The 21503-nt window shown below is 53.3% G+C and overlaps 4 protein-coding genes across 4 annotated transcripts; 1 reads left to right on the top strand and 3 right to left on the bottom strand.

Moving 5' to 3' along the window:
* Positions 1–5530: 5530 nt before the first annotated feature.
* On the top strand, positions 5531–6818 carry PG994_006571 (uncharacterized protein; the record flags this gene model as incomplete). The annotated part of the gene is made up of 4 exons (XM_066857980.1): positions 5531–5611; positions 5706–5913; positions 5983–6269; positions 6327–6818. The coding sequence occupies 4 exons, from the start codon at positions 5531–5533 to the stop codon at positions 6816–6818; spliced, it is 1068 nt and encodes a 355-aa protein (XP_066717249.1).
* A 981-nt stretch (positions 6819–7799) lies between these two features.
* On the bottom strand, positions 7800–8313 carry PG994_006570 (uncharacterized protein; the record flags this gene model as incomplete). The annotated part of the gene is made up of 2 exons (XM_066857979.1): positions 7800–7987; positions 8214–8313. The coding sequence occupies 2 exons, from the start codon at positions 8311–8313 to the stop codon at positions 7800–7802; spliced, it is 288 nt and encodes a 95-aa protein (XP_066717248.1).
* Positions 8314–10229: 1916 nt separating this feature from the next.
* Positions 10230–12050, bottom strand: PG994_006569 (uncharacterized protein; the record flags this gene model as incomplete). Its single annotated transcript, XM_066857978.1, has 3 exons — positions 10230–10596; positions 10701–11756; positions 12022–12050. 3 exons carry the CDS (start codon positions 12048–12050, stop codon positions 10230–10232), a joined length of 1452 nt encoding a protein of 483 aa, XP_066717247.1.
* A 2310-nt stretch (positions 12051–14360) lies between these two features.
* On the bottom strand, positions 14361–16912 carry PG994_006568 (oligopeptide transporter; the record flags this gene model as incomplete). The annotated part of the gene is made up of 4 exons (XM_066857977.1): positions 14361–15739; positions 15791–16045; positions 16108–16470; positions 16546–16912. 4 exons carry the CDS (start codon positions 16910–16912, stop codon positions 14361–14363), a joined length of 2364 nt encoding a protein of 787 aa, XP_066717246.1.
* Positions 16913–21503: the final 4591 nt, after the last annotated feature.

The raw sequence follows: 21503 nt of genomic DNA, 5'->3' as shown, positions 1-21503 counted from the left end.
TGAGCATGTTGAGCGAGCGAGAGAGAGAGAGAGAAGAGGGGGGGGGGGTGGAGGGGGAGAAAACCCGTCAAGATGTCAAGAGACCTTCTAGACAGGTTCGAGGTGGATGAACAACAAGTATGGCCAGAAGGCGGCCTACCTGGGGCTATTTCCGCTTACTCTGCTTATCAGGCTCTGGGTTTTCATGTCATAACAAGAAATAGATGTTAGGAATTACAAGAACCTCGAGGCCGACAGTGGAAAGTTACTTGGCTGAACATCGATTTCGTCAAATTTATAAAGGAGGCCTAACAATACAGCGGCCAGACCCTCCACGTACTCGATCTGGAGTCCGGCACCGCCGAGTTGACGCAAGGGACACAATGGCCACGTGGAGTAGATCCTATATCAAATATATCAAGACTTTGGGTCATCCTAAACCAACGGCCACCTTGAGACTTTATTTAGAAACCAACTTCTACACTCGTCTTCGTCGACCTCGATGCCGCCCCTTCTCCAGTCCTGAAGGCGACAACCGTCATCAGAGCACTCGGCGAGCTAGCTTAGGTGTTTAGCAGCGCGCTCGAGAACATTGATGCCATCAACATCATCTTAGGCTCTCCCTACATGGCTGGTCAATCTCTTCCGTGGAGCCCTGTCGGCCTGGCCATCCGCCCATGTGGAGCCACCTAGATTACGCGAGCGACGTGCAGGTTGCTGGCCGAGGGCGTCTAGGCGCATTATCTGCATCAACACATCTTCATCAACGCCTTTCGAGCGTGGCTGTTGCTATTTTCCGGATACTTTACATCTGCAATCCTGCTTTGGGATCGATATTTGCTAGAATCCCATCTGCAGCGCCGTTTGCTAGATGGGCATGACCACCCCAAAATAGCTCTGTTCTCCAGAAGGCGGAGAATACATATGAAGAAGGCATTGGATTCATCTCGGGCCATTCTGATCATCCCGACAGTGGGGTTGGTTGAGGCTAGGGCATGGCTGCTTGAGTAGAGGTTAGGGGTCCCTCGTCCAGATTAAGTCATGAGAGATGACTTTCTGGTAGTGGCTGGCCGCAAGGGAGTGTGGTTTCCGGTTCCTATTATTAAGCAGTTCCGATAAGAAAAGGGGTGTTCTGGATGCTCACACACACACACAGAACTAGGGGTATGCCAGCCAAAAGTAGTGTACTGTACGTGATCATGCGACTGTGGAGAGTGGCTTATCGCTAACAATGGTGACCCGCGCTGCCGGGTAGACTTAGACAAACTTGTCGGGCAGGTCAGAAGCGTCTTGTCTTGAATAAACTAGAAACATCGAAGTTCTAGTTTCCGGAAACCGACTTGCCCGCCGTGTCGGGTCTCGATGCGGACAATTGTCGTTCGTTGGAATCCAGGAGACTTGCGCTACACGTGCAGCAGCGCCTACGCTACGCTACCTACTTCTTACTAAAAAATCCCGAGCTGAGAGCCAAGAGCTAGAGCAGCGCAGGGTCGTCATCCTAAAAATACATAAGTAAATTCCTCCTGCGCTAGGAGAAAAAGAAAAAGATCATCTTTAGATTGGGTGAGTGGGACGTCATCTTACCGTACCATTTTGTGACGGGCTGGCAGGCGGGGGGGGGGGGATGGGGGGGCGCTCTAACAGTAATCAGTATCCGAAACACTAAACTGCCCATCGCGCTGCGGTGAATCGAAGCCAGGCACCCATCACTTGACCAGTTCAGGAGATATATTAATCGGACGCCAGGTGCAATGGGGTTAGGGGGCGCTGGGTAGTTTGCTCACTTTGTCGAAGCTAATGCAAAAGATAGTGACGAGCTGAACAAACGGCTCGATGGCCAAGTTGACCTGTTATTTATTAGCTGCGCAGCCGTCTAACCATGGCGTAAAGATAGGAACATGTCAGTGGTAAGTGGTGGGAGTGTGTAAGCTTACATACATGTACATAAACTGACCACTCTCAGCTGCATTGATGCCAGGAAAAATGTTTGGTTTTCTCGTTTTGCATTGCAATTGCAAATATGGCCAAGTTGACAGCTTGACACATCACTGTTTATCACACAGTGAACTGTTCATCAAACCTTATTAGCAAACCTGGACGCTGGCTAGATTGTGAAACGAGTGCCTTCCTTTGTGGGATTTGAGGGGTGTTTGGCAACCTGGTGCGAGAAACCGACGACAGCACAACGCAGGTATCGTATCGTGTCTATTGTGCCTCCTCCCACCACTGAATGCCGACTGGACGCGCCTCAAATAATTTTGGTTCTGGATTTGACCAGCATGTCGGCACCGCCAAAGACGCAGCGGTCATCTACAGGCAATCTAAGAATAAAGTAAGACTGGAGTATGATTGATTGATGGTCGAAATTGACATGGGGCATTTCTGTAACGGCTCGGTGGAACCAACCACGTCCTTCCTAGCGCCTGGCAATTGGCCCATCTTACCTAAGTTGCTAAGGCAAGTTACATCGCTGATTGGGGGACTGACTGTGTGATCGCACTCAGATTCCAACCCACAGAGGGAAAGGAACTGCAAGCGCGCTGCAATGCGTCCAGAACTCCAGAACTTGATTCTACGATGCTTCTCCATGACTGCTGAGTGGCTAGCTGCTACGGAGTACTTGTCTTCCAGAATTCGGTCACAGTGGAGGGCCTGAGGGGCGTATTGTTCGGACGGTTTGCGCATAAATGTTTGCGCAGGGCATGAATGAGGGAACGGCGCTCTTGTCCAGACAAGGAACACAACCCGGCTCTGCTTGCTCCAGTCAGTCGGTCGTGATTGATCCGGAGTTGGGTCAGAACCTATGTACGGAGTACTGCTGCCTCTTTTGGGCAATCCCTTCTTCGTGTGCTCTCTATGTGCGGCTCAGGATTCGGTGCAAAGTATACAAGAATCCTAAGCCACCCAACGTGGAGGTTGTCCATTCGGCCGCATCTCACATCACCTATTGCTGCTGTTTGCTAGGCAACTTCAATGCCAGCGACGGTCCGGTCCGGCCTAGCCAACGGTCCATAGCTACCGCAAAGGGTATTATCCGGATAATGGATGATGCGGTTAGAAATGCGATCCTCGTAGGTAGGAGACGGGATTGGCGAAGGCTTGGCCGGAGGGAGTCAAGGTGCGAGGGTGGTGTGTTCAAGGGTCCCGGCTTGCTGAGTGGTTCCCTGGGGACGATCACCCACTTTTGGCTGGGTAAGCGAGTTCCATCTTGATTGAGGGGTCGTTGGACCCTGTCACCCATATGCAAGCAATCTTCTATGCTTCTCTCTCGCCTTCACACTGCCATCGGCTGAAGAGATAAGGATGCCTTACTCTTCTGTACATTTATCAGTACGTCATTTGATCTTCAGTCTCGTCGACGTTGCTTCTTTGTTTTGTTCAGCACACTCAAACGCACAAACACGTATTCACTTGCGAATCGAGATTGCGGGTCCCTTGGATATCTTTTCCGAAGCATACGGACATATTAGCAGCCAAGGAGCAAAATTTAGCCACAAGCCATTGGTGACCGCCCAGGCAAAATACTATCTATAATACTATGTGGTAAGAAATGAAATAAGGAATGGGGTTATCCGGTTGCCATGCCATGAGAGGTGCTCGTCGCGCCCATATTACGCCGAGGCGGGTAGCTAGAAACATGCCCATTGCTCATACTTTGCACAAATTACATTATTGTCAGTCGACTTTCCACAGCCATTGGGGCCCATTGCCCATTGGCGGTGCAACCATTCCCATCAGTAAATATCCGTGCTCGCTCGTGTGGTGGGTGAATCAATGGTTCGGCTCGGGAAGACGGAACACACGGGGCATGGTAGCAACGGGTTTGGGGCCTTCAGGCTTTCTCAAACTCTTTGTATATAGTAGTAGTTTGAAGTTGATATCATCATCGCGGATGATCACGTCTGTCCGCGTGGTTCTGAAAGGATACATTACACCATCTCCGCCATAGCCAGGGGCGCAAGATTGTGCAGCTTTATGTATGTACTCGGTCGACGTCGCAAAGACGGCACTGTGTGTGTCGTCTGTCCCTATGGTTATGATCACCTCAGCACCCCAACATGGAATATGGACTAATTGTAATTGCATGTATGAAGCAGGCGATCGCGTTTCCAGTAGGGCCAACAGCAAGATTACGCGTGGATTGCTTTTCATCTGCGCAACCATAGATTGGAAGAACACTGAGGTTATCCTCAGTTCTGGTCAATCAATTAGGTACATAAAAGCAACTTGCGAATTGATTCGAGGAGGGTGTTTTCCCCTCTGGCATTTTCCACCCCCGTCGCATGAACCAAGCCCACCAGCAAGCCCCCCCACTAACAAACCCACCTACTGACTGGGCCACTGGCTGGACAAGGCCAGTTGGGCCCTTTTGACTTCTGACAGCTAGGGAGCTAGGAGGAGGCCAACCGCCATCACCCGGCCCCCCCTCCGCAGTGGCCATCGCTGTTGACCCTTGGTGCTTTCCGTGGCAGCAGTACTATGGCGCTGCTCGTCTTATAGAAAAAGCCAACAAGCCCACCTGGCCTGGGGACCTTGTCAGAAGTCGGGCTCCTTTCCCTCCCTTTCTGGCTCTTCTTCAGCTTCGTGTAATAATTCGGTTGCTCTTGCTTCTCCTGCCTCGCATGCCTTGCATCCCGCATCTCGCCTCTCTCCGTCGGTGTTGCACACGTATCGAGTATTGGAGTTCCGGTCCTGCCTAATCCGCACCCACCCATCCCCCGAGCTCCCCCTCCGACTGACCGATCGCTTTCTCCATCTTTCACTTTCCAAACACACCAACCCGACCTTACCTACCTTCCTTACTGTGTTCACAACGCCCGTCGGCGACATCATCTTTCTTCGGCACATATTGCCATTATACCCAGGCCTTCTTTTAGTAAGCTGGGCTATTGGTTGATATTCGGCCCATCACCCACCTGCATTCACTTCTTTAGCGGCCTAGAGCTGCAAACGCAACATCTTATTTCCAATCCACCTTGGGACGACTTGCATCACTTGACGCAATCGTCTGGGCTGCTGCGACGAAGGGTAAAAACACGAATACCTTTTTGAGTAACCCAGTCTCACGACCGATTATCTCTTGCCTCGTCATCGACAGCGCCTTTTCTCTGGCCATCAGTGCTAGTCACTGCCAATTCCGCCGGACGCGAAACACGAACATCACCGACTGATTGGACGGCCATGAAAAGCGTTGTGGTACTCTGCTGAAATTCGTCCTACTCACGCTTCGTCCTTCTCATTCTCATTCAGCTTCAAATCATTTTCGTCAATCGGGTTCTTTCCTGACCGGACTCTTTTTCGAGATACCCCCTTTCAAATCCCCACGTCTTCTTCTTCTTCTTCTTCATCGCTGGGCGGCCTAATCATCTTGATTAACCTTTCCACCTTTCTCTCTTATTACGTCGTCTGACTGCGCCTTCGAGCCACCGACTACACCAAACACACTTCTCCTAACCCATCTTACCCGCGCGAGATCCTATCCAGGAATCGCCGAATATCTTCGATTCTATCCTTTTGACCAGATCGCTTTGCCTTCTGGTCATTTGGCACCATGGTTCCCAGTGTAGTACTGTTCGTGGTGGCTCTCTTTTGGGGCAATGTCTTAGCCCAGGGTGACATGAATGCTTGTGCGGTACGTTTTTTCGATTGGTCTTGGTTTCCCTGTTTAGCCCTGCTGCCCGCCTTTGATTGGTCAACCACCGCAGCGGCTAACACATTCGCTACAGAAAGGGTGCGTGGTCAACATCTTTGCCGATCCCTCCCGCCTAGGATGCAAGCTCGAAGATAAGAACTGTGCTTGTCACTCAGGCGATAACCTCAAGTTTGGCGTTCGAGACTGCATCACCCAAGCATGTGGTTTGACTGGCGATGCTCTCAACGCACAGGTCGCGGCCTCTGACACATACACCAACGAGCAATGTCAGCCATTCACCGGTAAGTTGCACCCATAACCAACCACATCATCGACTTGTTCCGGCTGGTTTGTTGACCAATCGATTGTAGCTGCCGCAGCTCCACCTGCCACCACTGCTCCCCCGGCTGCTCCGGCTGCTCCGGCCCCAGCCGCATCACCTGCGACCACCGCCCCTCCTGCTCCTGCTCCGGCTCCAACGACGGCTGACCCAGCCAAGACTGATACCGCTTCGCCCGAGGCCAAGGTCCCTTCCGCAACCGGCCAACCAGCGACAGGTACTCAAGCCGACGCAACCTCGGGTGCGAATTCTCAGCCAACCACTGGAGCATCTGCGGCGTCCGCCGATAGCCCAAGTGACACCGTCAATGTCAGCTCGGTAAGTTTACCCAAGTCTATTTGTGCTTCGTTACAGTGCAATAACTAACTGTCTCAGGCGGCCTCGTCCCACGCTGCCGGTGTTGCCGCTTCCACTGCGTCTCCTACGAGCAGCAAAGATGCGAGCAAGGAAACAGAAGACTCGAACGAGGGCCTTTCCGTTGCAGCCAAGGCCGGCATTGGTGCCGGTGCCGGTGTCGTCGTCGTCATGGCTGCTATTACCCTTTGCTGCATCATGATGCGACGCAGAAGAGATAGCCGTAACGCGGCCAAAAGTCCGACCCGCCCCACACGCAGCCCGCTGCCTTGCAACATCTCCAAGCCGGTCGCAGGCGGAAGACACTACGCCGAAGACGTCGAGTCTCCCGCTGCCCTGGATTTCCCCTTCCCTGCCACCGCACCAGTAATGAACGAGAAGTCGTCCAACTCGTCGCTTCGGTCTCCTAAGGCAGCCTACCAGGGACGATCCTCGCACGACGACAAATACAGCGTCCGGGGCAACCGATACGAAGATATGCTGCCTCGCACTCAGCCTAGGACGATGATCTAGCGATTGCAATTTGTCTTCCCTTCAACTTAGCGGCACATAAACATTCCACTACTCGCGGCGGCCAACTCCCAGATATTTAATGGCAAAGACGTAACACTAGCTTACGTAGTTCAACGGTATTTGGCGAGCATGATCCGTGCGGTTCTCGACTATGAGTAGGGTCTAGGATATCTGAGGCTCGTTTTCGATGGTTTTAGTTGGTGGCGGTTCTTTTTCGGTGGCGATGTCACAGCTTACGATATAACCCATGCATGCATGCGCGCCACAAGAGCGTACTCGCCTGGTCGGTCATCGCTAATATAGTGGAGAGAAAATAATAAACCAACGTCTAGAGTCTACATTGCCTTATTTGGTTGTGATTTGCTTCTTTCCTGTGAATCAACTCGCCTTTGGGGCTTTCAAGTCTGCTGCTGTCACTATCTTCAGATACTTTTATGTACCTGGGCGTTTTAATGGGCCTAGAACGCAATTGGCAGATCTATTACTGTGGAAACAAGCGTATGAGTTTCTGTTAGTTTCTAAATATAGTCACGAGACGTTATGCATCAAGGAGCAACAAGGGTCGGGTTTTCGAGTCTGCATGTCATCCCTATCTAGCTAGCTAGTGACGGTGACCAGTAGTTCATGATGTCGTTGTCGATACATGAAGCGTGATCCATGAAATAAGTGACATGACATGCAAATATCCAACCGACTTTCCCATCCTAAGGACTTCTCTCTCTCTCTCTCTCTCACCTCCCTTGCAGGGAGACCTCGGTTGCGCATAAACAACTAAAACATAAATGGAAGAAGGGGGAAATAGTGTTCCTGTCTCATGAGTCCCTTGAGATATGAGGAAGGAAACCCATGCGTCTTGCCATCAAGACTACCTAGTTTTCTCCCCCATTTTCCATCCCCTCTCCCCTAGCTCTTGCATTTTCCTTGACGTGTTCTCAAGAAGAACGGGGTAGCTGTGTTGCGGAACCGAAGTCGTCCTTACTCCTAGATAAGGGATCCTCCCTTCTGATCACCGCCGCTGCTCGGGGCCTTGTCACCAGCCGACTTGTGGCTGGCGTTCTTGGCAGCGGCGCTCTGGGCGCGGGCGGCGAAGCTGCCGGGCCCGAGCTCGGGGGTGCCGGACTTGGCCTGGAGAGGGGACGATGACGAATCCGCATTGTCAGTACTGCATCCTTGTCCGTGCGTAGTGGTAGTAGTAGTAGAAGTGGGAGAAGTGACGTCAGTGTCGTCGCCGTCGTCGTCGTCGGCGTTGTCTTGGGCCAGGGCGGAGCGGAGGAGCTCAGCTATCGACGCTGTGCCGGGGCTGAGAGGGGGGAGATTGCCGATGGAGCGGCGGGGGCGTTGGGGGGGAGCAAGATGGGCGGGGGTGGTCAGGGTTGTGGCTGTTAGGGTCGTTACCAGTAGCAGTAGTACGTACCTCGGCAGACTGGATGCGGGAGGCATCCTCGGTGGTGGTGGGATTGGTGGTTCCCTTGTTGGCAATGTTGTCGGAAGACATCTTGACGATTGTTGGTTGGTTGGTGGGTGGGGTTGAGAGTGTAGATTGCAGGTGTTGTGGGAAGTTGAGGTGGCAAGTTACAAGTAGGCAGAGAGATCTTGACTCGTGAAGCTGTCTGGTGAGGAGGAGAGAATAAAAGATGTTTCGTAGCAGGAAATACATCCTACTTATATCACATTGCAACCAGCAGGGTCATGTTAATAAGTCGAGCGTTTGATATAGCATGTCTAAAAGGCAACACTGGCTTGGAGGCATATGTACATTTTCTTTTTTGCAAACGAGTGCAAATGCGTATGTCACTAAACAAACCGACAGCAACAACGCACACTGCCAAATCAGAGACCAGCATGACGGTTACCTCAGTATACAAGCCAAACCAGTCATGATGAAATTGCTGGCATGTCTTATCTCTGCTGCATTCTCTGGATACACATGCACTGCACAGTGATCTATCCTGTTGGTTTCCATTCACGTTTGAGCAAAATGCGGTAGGCAGAGCACATGTAATGAATTGTTGGTGGCAGAGGGTGGACAGGAATCCAAGAGTTACCCCTATTTGATGTCCACCATCAAACAGCACGGCAAGTAAGTGACGAGGTAGACTCAGAGCATGATGTACCAGTGATCTCTAGCTTCCAGGTTGCAGCAAACTGGCCCCCAATCTGGTGAGAGTCATAGAGGTCATGCCTATAGCCTGGAATGAGGCTTAATCACTTTAGTTTGCGCAACAAATACTTTCCTGCGCTCAACTGTTTGAAGCAAGGCCGTTGCTCCCGCTTAGTCCACACCCCATACAGGCAGAACACTTCTCAAACTGTCATAGCCCATCCTCATTCCTCAGTCCTAGGAGGGAGGAACACACAACAAAACTGCAAGAAGGGCAGGAGCACGTACGTCGACCCATGGTAGTTGCATCGCTGAAGTCCTATTCGTTGTTTCTGCTGGGCTAACCTGGTATGGATCAAAACAAGAAGACCACTTGGCCTTTGGTCTAGCTAGGATTTCTACTAACCATCCAGACTCAACTCAGTGTGACGTTTCTTGAACTGACACATGCAAGCCGGCGCGCAGAAAGCATTGCGTTGCGTTGGACCCGCGGCACATGAGCTGGAATGCCGATCATGCTTATTGTTCTTTTCAGTTGTTTTCTCTTTCTGTTTCCAAATTCGTAGCTGTCACTTGACTATTGAAGAGGTTTTGGTTTCCAAAGCGGGAATCTGAAGCTAGTCTGAAGTGGTCGCTACTATGCCATTGAAAGCGACGTGGATCCCCACGATAATTGCTCTGCCTCGAGCGACCTGCAACCACGGAGCCAGTAACCACATCGTCCCACTAAGATGCGTCTAGCACATTGGTTTATTCTCTACAATGTGTCGAAACGAAAGCCCCCCCTGACTCTCTTGGAACATCCTAGCATCCCCGTCATATGCCTGCCACAAGCCATAACGTAGGTTCGTAGTAAGGGCGTTGTAGGTGGCAGAGTGCACCAGCGCCAGCGTGCATGTGCAAATATTCTAGCCGAGGACTCCCTTGGACCTAGCGAGTGTAAAGAGGGAAAAGACGAAGTATCCGTGCATGGTATATATACTGTATTTATGATAAAGCGAGTGACCAGCTAAGTGGACAAAGGTGAGCTATCTGTACAACAAAATATTTCTCATAACGACATATAAAGTGCATCTTCCCAAATTCCGAACGTCATTGCCCAAATTCGTGAACCAAACCAAAAGTAGAAACAAGCCTCATTTAGATGTCATGACCTCAAATTTCATCATCATCATTCTCACCATCATCATCATCATCAAAATGAAGGAGTGGAGCAGGGCAGGGCAGACCCGCGCAGAGGGGAGAGTAGCAGCTGTTTCCTTCTTCTTCTTCTTCTTCTTCTTCTTGCCCGGCCTACGATCTTCCTTCTTCTATTTCTGGAGGCGTCGCTCCATCTCCTTGCGGAGATACTTCTCCCCTTCCTGCTTGATAATGGGCACCGCCGTCGACACCAGGAACCCACCGGCCTTCTTGGCCCACGGCGGGACGGTGCGCTCCTTCTTCACGGCCTCACCGCCCCGCCCGCCAGAACCGCCGGGGCCGCCGTGGCTTTTGCCTCTGGGCCGCCGCGGGTCTGCCACCTCTTCGTAAGGGGCGCGCGGGTCACGGGGGTGATGACGACTCCTCCCTCCCGGCGGTCCGCCCCCGTGGCGGTCGTGGAAGTCGTGGGGATACGCCGCGGACCGCGCCCGGTGCTTCTCCTCGGCGGCGCCGCCGCGGGGGTGGCGTGTGGAACCACTGCGCGCAGGCACAGGCTCGCCACGGCCGCCGTATGGATCGTCGTCGTACATGGCCTTGGGAGGAGACTAGCTCCCCGCCGGTGACCTGGACCACGCGAAGACGCCGATGGGGCCGGCGGCGGCGGTTCGTATCGCCCACCGTCGCGCTCTGGCGACGGTCCCTTGTAGGTCGCGGGCGGTGGGGAGCGACGCCGCGACGTGTGAGGAGGCTCGCCTCGCGGAGGAGGTGCTGCCTCGCCGTAGCGATCGCCTCGGTCCCTGTCCCGTCTGTAATCCGGCGGCAGGCTCTGGCGCGCGGAGCGGTCTTTGTTGCGGCGACTCTTGGGTGCATCAGACGTGTACCCTCGGTCACCGATATTGTCGTGGTATGTGGGTGGTGGCCTGTCGCGCGGCCTCCGGGGTTCTTCATGCCTGCGCCCCGACCGCGCGGATGCGGCGGCAGCTGCGCCAGCAGCGCCAGCAGCGCCAGCAGCGCCAGCTCCCGCACCCAGCGCCACATCGTATGGGTCTGGCCCGCCTCGGCGGCTTGCCGCAGCAGGCGGGGGCGCGTGGCTGTCTCTTCCTGGTCCTCCTGCACCACCTAATCCGTAGGGATCATTCTCATCGCCATCATCGTAGATGGCCCTATCGCCGCGCGACGACTTGAGGTTGCGGTGCGTCCTGCCCTCCTCTGCCTCGAAGCCGTCGCGCCGGGCACGGAAGTCGCGGAATTGCGGTCCGTCCTTCTCTTCGAGGTCCGAGACCCGGGTTCTGGGTTTGGGCCGGCGAGCGCTGCTGCTGCTGCTCATCTTCTTGTCGGCGTCGCCGCGGCCGTCGCGGTGTCGGACCTTGCGGCCGGGATCTCCTGCACCGCCGCCTGCCCCTCTACGGGGTTTGCTGCTGCTGCTGCTGGGGTGGTAGCGAGCGTCGTCGTCGCTGCTGTCGTCCAGCTCGGGCTCTTGCAGGCGGACCTGGGAGTGCGAGCGGTGCCGGCGACGCGGGCCGCCGCCGCGGTCTCGTTCGGCTGGGTCGACCAGGATGGAGCCTCTGCGCGGGCGTCGCGTGCTGGCGGCGGGGTCCGGGTAATACGGATCGGCGGCAGTGACGGGCGGGGGACCGCCGTAGTCGTAGCCGCGATCTCGCGGGGTGGGTAGTCGTAATAAGACGCCATGTCTCTTTCTGCCAGTGAATATGACAAGAAGGAATGAGGCTGATCTGATGAGTACTTTTTCTTTTGCTTCTTTTCGAGTCACAGGAATGACACAAAGCGAAAGAAAAGAACTAATGTCAAGGGTAGGTAGGGATGGCTTAATTGTAGGTGTTAGGGGGGTGCAGATCAGATCATATTTCCGCAGTCGGCAGTTGGTATTGGGATGGGATGCCTCATTGCAGCCCGATGGGAAGGGGAAAAAGGAAAGAAGTCAGGAGTGGTGTGGGAGCTGACCGCCTGATGGGGGGTGATCTGCTGCCCATGTGACGTCATCTTGCGGCAGCTGTCCAGGGTCCAGATCGAGTCTCAAGTCTCAAGTCTCAAGTCTCAGGCGACGCCCAGAACAATCCCATGGTGCTTTTACTTTTCTCTTGTTTTTTTGGCGGCAATTGCTCTCTGGAGTCTGGGATCTTGGTCATCAGCAGTTTCATCAGTGGGATGCGTTTCAACGATTATGAGTGATCCTTATTCCAGGTTGTGGTATATCGAGAGTTACCACTCCACCTGGCAACTTAACCCAATCTCGATTTGCCTTCTCCGCATCCTCCCGGCCGCATTGCCTAAAGCTGAGTGCAGTGCACTGACTGTACTGACTCAGACCACCCAACCCCGGAGGCTCTGGGCTTGGTTAGTGGGTTCGGGGCCAGCGATGCCCGACCCAGCCAGCGCATAAACCCTATCCTATGAGAAGACCTGCAACTGCATGTCATCGTCGTCATTCCCAATTGCCAGAGTCCACGACAATACCATCGCCATGCCCACGACCAGTGAGCATCCCTCCGCTCGTGCAGCAGCTGCAAGTAAGCAATAAGGATAATTCCGATGGGCGCTTAGCAGCCACGGGATGTTGGGTACTACTACACTGCCACCTATCGGCCATCTCGCACCGGGCTGTCGCAATGCCCATGCTCCTTTCCAGTAGGCACTATTTGTTTGTTTTGCGTCATCCAGCAGTAATCACTAGCTTATTTCCAGAGCAGCCGAAGAGTGGTTGAAATAAGTCCATAAAGAGCGGCCCGTTCCGAGCTACCAGAGCCATATTGAGAACCGTGTGTGATCTGGACCACTATGGTCCCAGTCATGTGGTGTATATTGGTGCCCATGCGAAACCCCAATCTCGTGATGAAATTGAATAAGATGCTGCTTGTTGTCATAAGTTGTCGCACAGCATACTCAAGTTTTCGGACGACAACTCCGGCATACGGCCTGCTCAAGGACGTGATAATGGTGGCAAACCCCAGCAGCCGGTCAAATCAAGTCACGCCAAGCCGGTGATGAACCCGGTCAGTTGTCTCCATATTCAAGCCTCCTTCGTCAGTCCTCATAGCCTTACTGATCGTCTCAAGGAAAGTTCTTTGGTGATACAAGACTGCCGACCCCTGGAATAGATCACATGAATCCCTACTTCTGGGGTTGAGGGAGAGCAGTAGATCACCATTCGACTTGACGACGCTTGAAGTAGGCCATTCGCGTTACGCGTATCTAAGAGTGAGTTGTATCTGGCTGGGATCATAGTATTCAGGTATGTATGGGCATTCTGTGTTTGCTGCATACCACAACTAAAGATTAGAAGCTGAGCACTCCGGATATCTTGAGAAATTCGAACAAGGTGCATACAGTTACTGTTGAGTTTGAATCTATATTATTAAGAGGATATGTTCTTAGTACCAATCTACGATGACGATACCGTGACATAAAATCCTGTGTAAAGATCCATATAGTAAGGGAGGTATCTGTTGGGCGAGGGTGATATAGAAAAGGAAAACTCATATGCAAGCTGAACTGCGAATGTACATGGGAAAAGAGTCACTCTTTAGCGAGCGTTGTATGTGCATGGAAGGGGTCGGTGATATATTCATATAAAAAAGCAGCCTACCTTATAGCAATTATCGTGGGTTACGTGGTCATGTCGGCGTGATTCGAGGCTATGCTTGCTAACATGTAGCTCTTTATTCTCCCTTTGCCGCCTCCTCTACTTGCCTGGCTTTTCCCTCTCGGCCTTTGCTTTGTGTATGTCAAGTCCCTCGACTCGGGAATCTCCTATAACCAACCAGTCTTGTGCTCTCTGCCCTCTGTGTTATCTCATACTTGCGACCTCGTACACATTTGCCCCTAATTTGCCGCCAACCTCTCTTGCTGGCCTGTTCTGTATTATCCCATAAGCTATTACGAGCCAGGTGATGTAGACATAGAGTGCAACTCAAGTAATAAACATATTCATGCCTCTACCTCGCCCACCATATCAACAGTCACATACGGAATACGTTGTATTCTACTCGTCTTGAGTAGATAGATCAGAACTGAATTGAACTAGGAGGGTATATATATATCGTTCCAACAAGGCCATGGAGAAAACCACTGTGTTCACGCTCATTAACACAAGTCCTCAGTAACTCTCTCGAACATTAGTGTGTATGTGTATATTATCCAAGCCAGCAAGAAGCTTCTCGGAAGCGTCTTGTCTTTCGAGGATCTGCCGATAGACAGGCCTGCGCTCTTCTTTCATCATGGTTTTTTTTTCTTCGACTTTTTGTTATTCACCATAAACTCATTGCTATTCCCGTTCCCTATTCTTAACAGGAGTCGACCGGGCACGCTATCTGGGAGCCCTTGATCTTGCCGCCCACGCCGGCCAGAGTCAGGATAGCCTGGATGACACCTCCGAGACCCTCGCCGGCCACCAGGCCGCCAGCGACGGCGAAGCAGTAGCGGTCCCAGCTGACGGGGCTCTTCTTGTTCCAGACGTGGGAGATGACGGCGCCCATCAGCATGGCCGTCGAGTACTGGGTTGCCGGCAGCACGAACGCGACGCCGATGGACATCCAGTTGGGCAGCCAGTCGCGGTACTTTTCGCGGGCGCCGACGAGGTAGTAGCGCTTCACCGCCACCTGGAACACGCAGACGACGCCGAGGACGATGGAGAAGATGCCCGAGCTCAGGGGGATCCGGAACTGGGGCGCCGTGACGGCCTCGGCGACGGCCTTCCAGGCGGTGACGGAGGGGGCGGGGAACTCGCAGTGGCCCTTGTACTTCTCGTTGGACAGGTCGAGGATGCAGGGGTACGCCTTGCTGAACAGAATGAAAATGCCGGGCGCAAGGAACATGGCGACGGTGACGCCACAGCACTGCGCGTAGAACTGCAGCTTGGGCGGGGTGCGCAGCAGAAAACCGGTTCGGAAATCGCTGGTCAGGGCGGTAGACATGTCGGCACCAGACGAAGCAATGGTACCCGCAAGCAAGTTGGCGGTTTGCGCCGAGTGCGGGTCGTGGCCCTTGGTAACGCCACCGAAGACCAGCTGGGAAGCCTTGGACGAAGCGGTGAGAGGTGTGACGTCCGTGACGGCACCACCGTGGATGGACATGAACGCGAAGATGAGAGCAAGGATCGAAGCCAGGACAGCGAGGCCGCCGTTGATGTGGAACTGAGCCTCGAAGATGATGACGGAGACGATGATAACAACAAGAGCGCCAAGGGACCAGGCCCACACGGGCACCTGTTGATCTGGGGTTGCGAAATCTTCGACCAGAGCGCCACTGTCGTTGACTGCCTTGTGAGACTGCTTCTCGAGCCAAGGGCTGGCCTTACCGCGCTTGGTCAAGGATGCATTGATGGTGCCTGCTGTATCAACCCACGCGTACTTCACGCCGAACCAGAGAATCTTCCAGTGGAATATGAATTCGGCCATCGAGTAGCAAAGCAAAACCATGACACCAGGCCACAGGAGCCAGTATCGGGGACTGGGAAGGACATCCGGGTCGTTGATATTGGACATGGAGAAATAAGAGACGGCCCTGTTCCACTTCTCGTGAAGCTCCCCATCCTCGGGGGAAGTAAGTGGAACGCCAACGCATTCGCCAGTGTAGATAAGCAGGGGCCCAATAATGCCCCAGGCCGCGAAGCTACCGAGGAAGTAAGAGATACCAACGTTAAGACCGACCAGGAGACCAGAACCTAAAGGAGTTAGTTAAGGGACATGACTTGAAGATGTACTTGTGAGCATACCGATGAAAGCGGGTGTCCATTCGATCCACCAACCCCAATTCTCAATAACAATGGCGTAGTTGTTGTAGTTGCCCCAGATGAAGAACCAGGTAAAGATATGCCAATCCCAGAGAATACCCAGGGCATAATCAGACACGACGCGGAGAGTGATTGCTCCAGTGAAAGCATATCCCAGCGCCTTAACCTTGGCCAGAGCTTCGGCGGCGCCAGATCCGACGGCGTGCATAGAGCGAATCGTCAGGGCGGTAGCGGTCGCTATGTTCATGGTTAGATCGCGACTGCCTATCCATCAAAATTGGATAATTCGCAGGACTTACGAGTGGGGAACATGAGCTTCAGCTCGCGGGCGACGTTGATCACGAAGAACTTCCGCAGTGGGACGGCGAAGAAGAGACCGAAGAAGGAGCCAACCAGGGTGAGGGTGAGAATGCGACCGAAGTCTTCCTGGGGAGTCTTGAGCAGGCCCATGTTGTACATGGCAGGTAAAGCGGCGACGAACATGCCACTTAGACCACCAGCACCAACGGCGGCAGCTTGGATGATACTGTTCTCCTGCGGACCGAAGAAACCGCCCAAGATCGGGGTGTTTTCGGGCACAGCCTTGGAGATGGACTTGAGGATCGCGAAACCGAAGATGGAACCAAACATGCCAGCGGGGAAAGTGAAGCCCGTCTTGAGACCTGTGCATGTGCCCGGCGGTTAGAAAGACGACAGCTTGGGAACGGAATGCGTAGGTTGGTGTGGTGTGTTCTTACCCAGGTAGACATTGGCGGCGTTGATCAAGGAGCCAAACACGATACCAGTGATGACAGCACGGATGGTGAACGGGTACGGCTCCTCTTGCACGCCCTTCAGGACCGGGAGGGGCTGGTATAGATCGAACACCTCGACCTCCTGCTCGGCCTCGCTGACCCTCATGACAGCATCCTTCTCGTTGGTGTCGTCGGACAACTTGGGAGGTGAAAGCACCTCTTTTCCGGTGGTGGTGCGGTGGGCGCCATCGCTATCGTCCGAGACGGGTGGCTTGGGCGCCAGCGACTCCTTGTAGTTGTTGGCATCGCGCTCCGTGACGGCCGTGTCGGCCAGGGGCACGGTGTGGTCGTGAATTACCGGAGTAGTCATTGTGAATTGTAGAACCAAGCGTGCCGGGAGTGCTCGGGGAGAAGTCGCAAGTTAATGCGACAGGTGTACTGCTCTCAATGCGTTACGAGGAACCCAGCAACAGTAGCAGTAACGGCAGCATTGAATGGAAGCAGAAGGCTAGAGATTCGCGGGCTACCGCCTACAGCATGGAACCCTCAATGGTTTTATATATACAGATGCAAGCCGAGATCGCGTGGCAATCTCTCGTTCTGGGCCATAGCTGCTACAATATTGGCCCAATCTCTTCTCCAACCCCAAAACGGGGACTGGCAGAGCAATCAATGCTGGCTGCCAAGGGTAGAGGGACGATTAGAGGATAAAGATCCCTGCCACTCATATCCTAGAGGCCATTTGAGGTAACCCCAATGGCCACCCAGGGCCACCTAGCAGGCCCCCCTCCCCTTCATCCTTCCGGCATGGTGGCCCCAATCTGAAAGGATCCATCTGGAACTTGGCCCGATGGGGAAGGTGTGCGACTCGCCCGTCAGCTGTAGCGATTGGGTGTCTTGGCCCGCTGCTCGCATGCGGCGGTGGTTGCGGCGGCGAGTACTCCGTACTCATGGAATATTCGGTGCAGGAGAATCGAGACACGGGAAAAAGACCGAGCAAATTGATCATCTGGTTGCATCGCACGCAGCAGGCTGCTTGTCGCGAGCGCCATTGAGCAGAAGGTGCGTGCTACATAGCGCATGTGGGATGCAGGGGACTGGAGTCTAAGGTTGAGTCGTGAGTCTCGGTAACAAGTGGGTGGTTTGGCCGTGCACAGTGTTCAGCTGCTGGCTCGTTTTCAACCGTGCTTCAGCCTTTTTCGATGGCGCGGGGGATATGTACATAGGATAGGCGGGATGCACAGGATATGCAGGAGACGCAGGAGACAAGACGCTGTACCACGCGAGCGTAACTGGTTTTTGCTGCATTTTATTAATAGGATGAGGTTTATTGGCTGCCTTCACCCTTTCGCGCCGGGAGTTGTTTGCTGCATCCCGCCACCGAGGCACTCGACTCAGCTGAACGCCACAGCAGGTCACCGGTCCAGCAAGCCCTCGAGACAGCCGTTGTCGCCGCGAATGGCAAATGGGAAGTGAACGAACATGGCTGCGTCCCTATGCATCCATCTTGTAGCAGAAATAGGTACTCCGTATCATGCTATGTATGCAACATAGCCTCCAATGCGAGGCCAGGAAGCATCCTGCACGCCTGCCAACAAGCAAATTGCAGTTGGATTTGAGGTGGTGCCTGAGGTGTGGGATAGGTCAGTTGGATTGATTGAATGCATCCGCTAAATGGAGAACGGCCGGACCTCCTGAACAAAGTGTAGGCGCAAGTGGGTGTAGTGGGTATGGGAAGCGGGACAAAACCGTCAGCGGCGGCACCTTCCTCCTCTCCCCACTGCCTGCTGCCCTGCTGCAATACAACCCCTACACAGGATACATTCCGAGAATTGACCTGCACCTTCAAATCATCATGTGCTAACCAACTACAGGTACTGCTACCTACTCCAATACTGCCTCTTTTCGAAAACGAAACGAGCTTTTTGCAGTTGGCCGTTTCAAAGAGCGCCTCATTCGATCCTCCAGATTGCTAGGCCTGCATCCCTTCTCTGCTCCTTACTAAGATGTATGGATAGCATTCTGGATGGTAGGTATCAGATATCGCAAAACCGCCGTTCAGCCCTAGATTTCTTCATGGCGCGATTTTAAAGGCGTGAACGGACGATGTACTCCACTAACGTCCCTGGAAACTGCCAAAACCAGGGCGCGCCACTATCTGCATCAAGCGCATCAGGGAGCAAGGGAGCAAGCTATGACCGATTTGATCAACCAAGTTGGGACCAGGCCACGGTCAATGCTTGCTTTAACCAATGAGTAGTAATCAATTTTGATTCCTGATTCTTGCCATCCGTTATCTCATTAGCGGATCGTAGCAAACCGAGGACGGGATTCTAGACGGGCTACGATTCAGTTGCTTACCTAGGCAGTCTTCTAGGCCAGGCTGCCCTGCAGCCCCTGCCAGCCCAGCCGGGCCAGATACCTCTTTTCGGATAGCAGGTAATTCTCTATCTTTGCTACCTGCTCTTATCGGCAAGCGCGAAGTCCCGATTGGGCGCAAGGGCACGACCGTCATAGCCGCCCAGAAGCTTGGCTCGACTTTAATAACTGAGGGCGCCTTGGCGTCTATGGCTTCGAGATGGGGGCAACCTTCTTCTACTTCTTGCTCGCCCTTACGTCTTACGTCGGGGTCGCCTCAAGCTGCTTTTAGCCGAGCGGTACCTATTGGCTCTCCCTATCCCAACCGGGTCGTTACATCTGAGATAAGTTATGTAGCTGTGATAGCTGATAGATAATGCGCTCCGCTTCACCTCGGCACCAATTTTGTGCTTCGCTAAAGCTACATGTATTTATCACCTGTCCTCATTGGGAAGCTAACTTCCTTAGTAGGTCTCGCAACCGTCCCTTCGGTTTGGTTCGAGTTCCTCCCAACAGGCACACACCATGAGCCGACGAAACGGAAGGTGCCTTTGTTTTCGAAGTATGATTTGTTTCATCATGCAAAACTTGACATGTTCGCGCGATCGACAGATGAGCATGGGATGTCGCTACAGGTCACAAATCGCCGGGAAATGTTTCTGGTGCATATGGGGCCCGTCAGCATGTCAGATGTTTATCTGCATCTCTGTGGCACTGTGGCACTGTGGCACGGCCGCTGGGACAAACACCAAAATTGGACACCCTCTTTCTCCCTCATCAGTAGCTGATAAATCATGGCCAATTGGTGATTGCAATTGAGCTCCCGAGCTCCATTGTCGTATCATGCGAGCAGCAAGAGACATCATACATGTATGGTGAATGGACCTCGGCTCGTGTGGACAGTCCGACTAACTAACATCACCTCCAAGACCAACGATGCAATGCTGCTGGAGGGAAAGAAAGTAGAATAAGAAAAAGCGAAAATAAATTCTAGTTGTCACAATTCCAGAATCTATTCAAGTGTATATATTAATCAATTATACTATTCGAGCTTCATATGAGCGGCAGCATGTCGAAATGTGTGGCTTTTGGTGTGAGGTCGGAGGTTTGTCTGAAGTCTCGTCAAAGCGCACTTCTGGGGCTCTTCATGTAGTGTAAGCTAGCAAGCAAGCTACCGGGTAATATTTGCCCGCCCAACCGCCGAACTACTATCTACTACTAATTAAGTAGGCCACTATATCGCGTCGTAGCCCGCTGTCTTGGAATAATGCAACGCCTGGCTATGTTAGCTTATCTACACTGAAAGCTTCTTTCTATTAGATTTATGTAGGTTGAACAGTAGGTCCCTCCAAGAAAGCCAAGCCGAAGCAATCGATCGATGGAGCAAGCAATGATTTAAGATCCCCGGCCCCCATCATCCGCGTTTCCGCATGCCCACTCAATTCGGGTCATATACGGCAAGACCATTGGCCATGCAAACTTATTCGCATATGTACGCAATCGATGCTGGAGACAGCCATGTCAGCAATTGTAAGACATAATAGGCACACCACCACTATTCGTCCGCCGCTCATTCAGCTTGCTGCGGCTACTGCTGAGGCCCCCAAGTCAAGCCGAGAGCCTCAAGATAGGGAAGCATGTGATTGTGATTGACTGTGAGCCCCGCCTGGTGACCAGCCGTGGGCCATGGGCAGCAATAGACGCCGGAGCTTTGTCTACATCCATCTCGTCTATTTACGGGCCCCCAGTCGGAACCCAGCTTAACCATATTCCTACGACTAGCTTCGTATCAAGCACCAAGCGCCACCTGTGCCGCAAGCGACTGGGAATCGGCTATGGCATCCGGCATCCGGCCGATAAAAAACCGCCCCAGCACTAGCCCCGACCGATGTAACGAGCAAAACAGCACCATGGCCAGCGCAGAAGGCTTGGCCATATTTAGCAGGCGGTCGGAATCAGTGCGCCACCTCATACTAGACACCCGATCAGCCGCAATGAGTGGAAGAGCGCCAATCGCAATTGGGGACCCATTAGCCATGCGCAGACAGACTCTTGTACCGACGTTGGTAGGAAGTGTCTCGCCGCAGAGGCTGATCGAGACTGGCCGGTCCCAAGAAACAGTCATGAAACGGGATAAGAGCAATCGAAGCGATCGCATCATAAGCGTATTGTCGTGGCGTGACTTCCTGAGCGTCACAGATACCTTCGGATTAAGTTTATGTCACGCGACACGCTGGCAGGCTCAATACCGCCACGTGCGATCGCAACCATGGTCCAGCCCCACTGTGACTGACTGGCTGGTTTCCAGCTAATATAGCAGTGGGCGTGCTCTCGGAGAGTTCTCCACTCGCAATGGCCCAGGGTTCTCTCAAGAAACGTATTCTCTGAATACTAAGTACTCAGCCCTGAAGCCAGTGACAAACGTCAGCACCGAGCAAGAATCCCAGTAGACCAGGCTGCGACGAAAGTGCTACATGGCTTGGATTTGCATGCTGTCATGGCGGCAGATGAGTGGTGCGTTCTGTATGCCCATCCGTCTACTTGAGGCTGGCGCCATGTATGAGGACTGGGCGATGAACTCGTTACCATGGGCTCAGCGCAAG

This window comes from Apiospora phragmitis (genome assembly GCF_038363925.1).
Source record: "Apiospora phragmitis strain CBS 135458 chromosome Unknown utg000006l:1.0-5683423.0:1.0-5690449.0, whole genome shotgun sequence".
NCBI classification, from domain to species: domain Eukaryota; kingdom Fungi; phylum Ascomycota; class Sordariomycetes; order Amphisphaeriales; family Apiosporaceae; genus Apiospora; species Apiospora phragmitis.
Note: the sequence above shows the minus strand (reverse complement) of the source record. Positions and strands in the feature narration are given on the sequence as shown.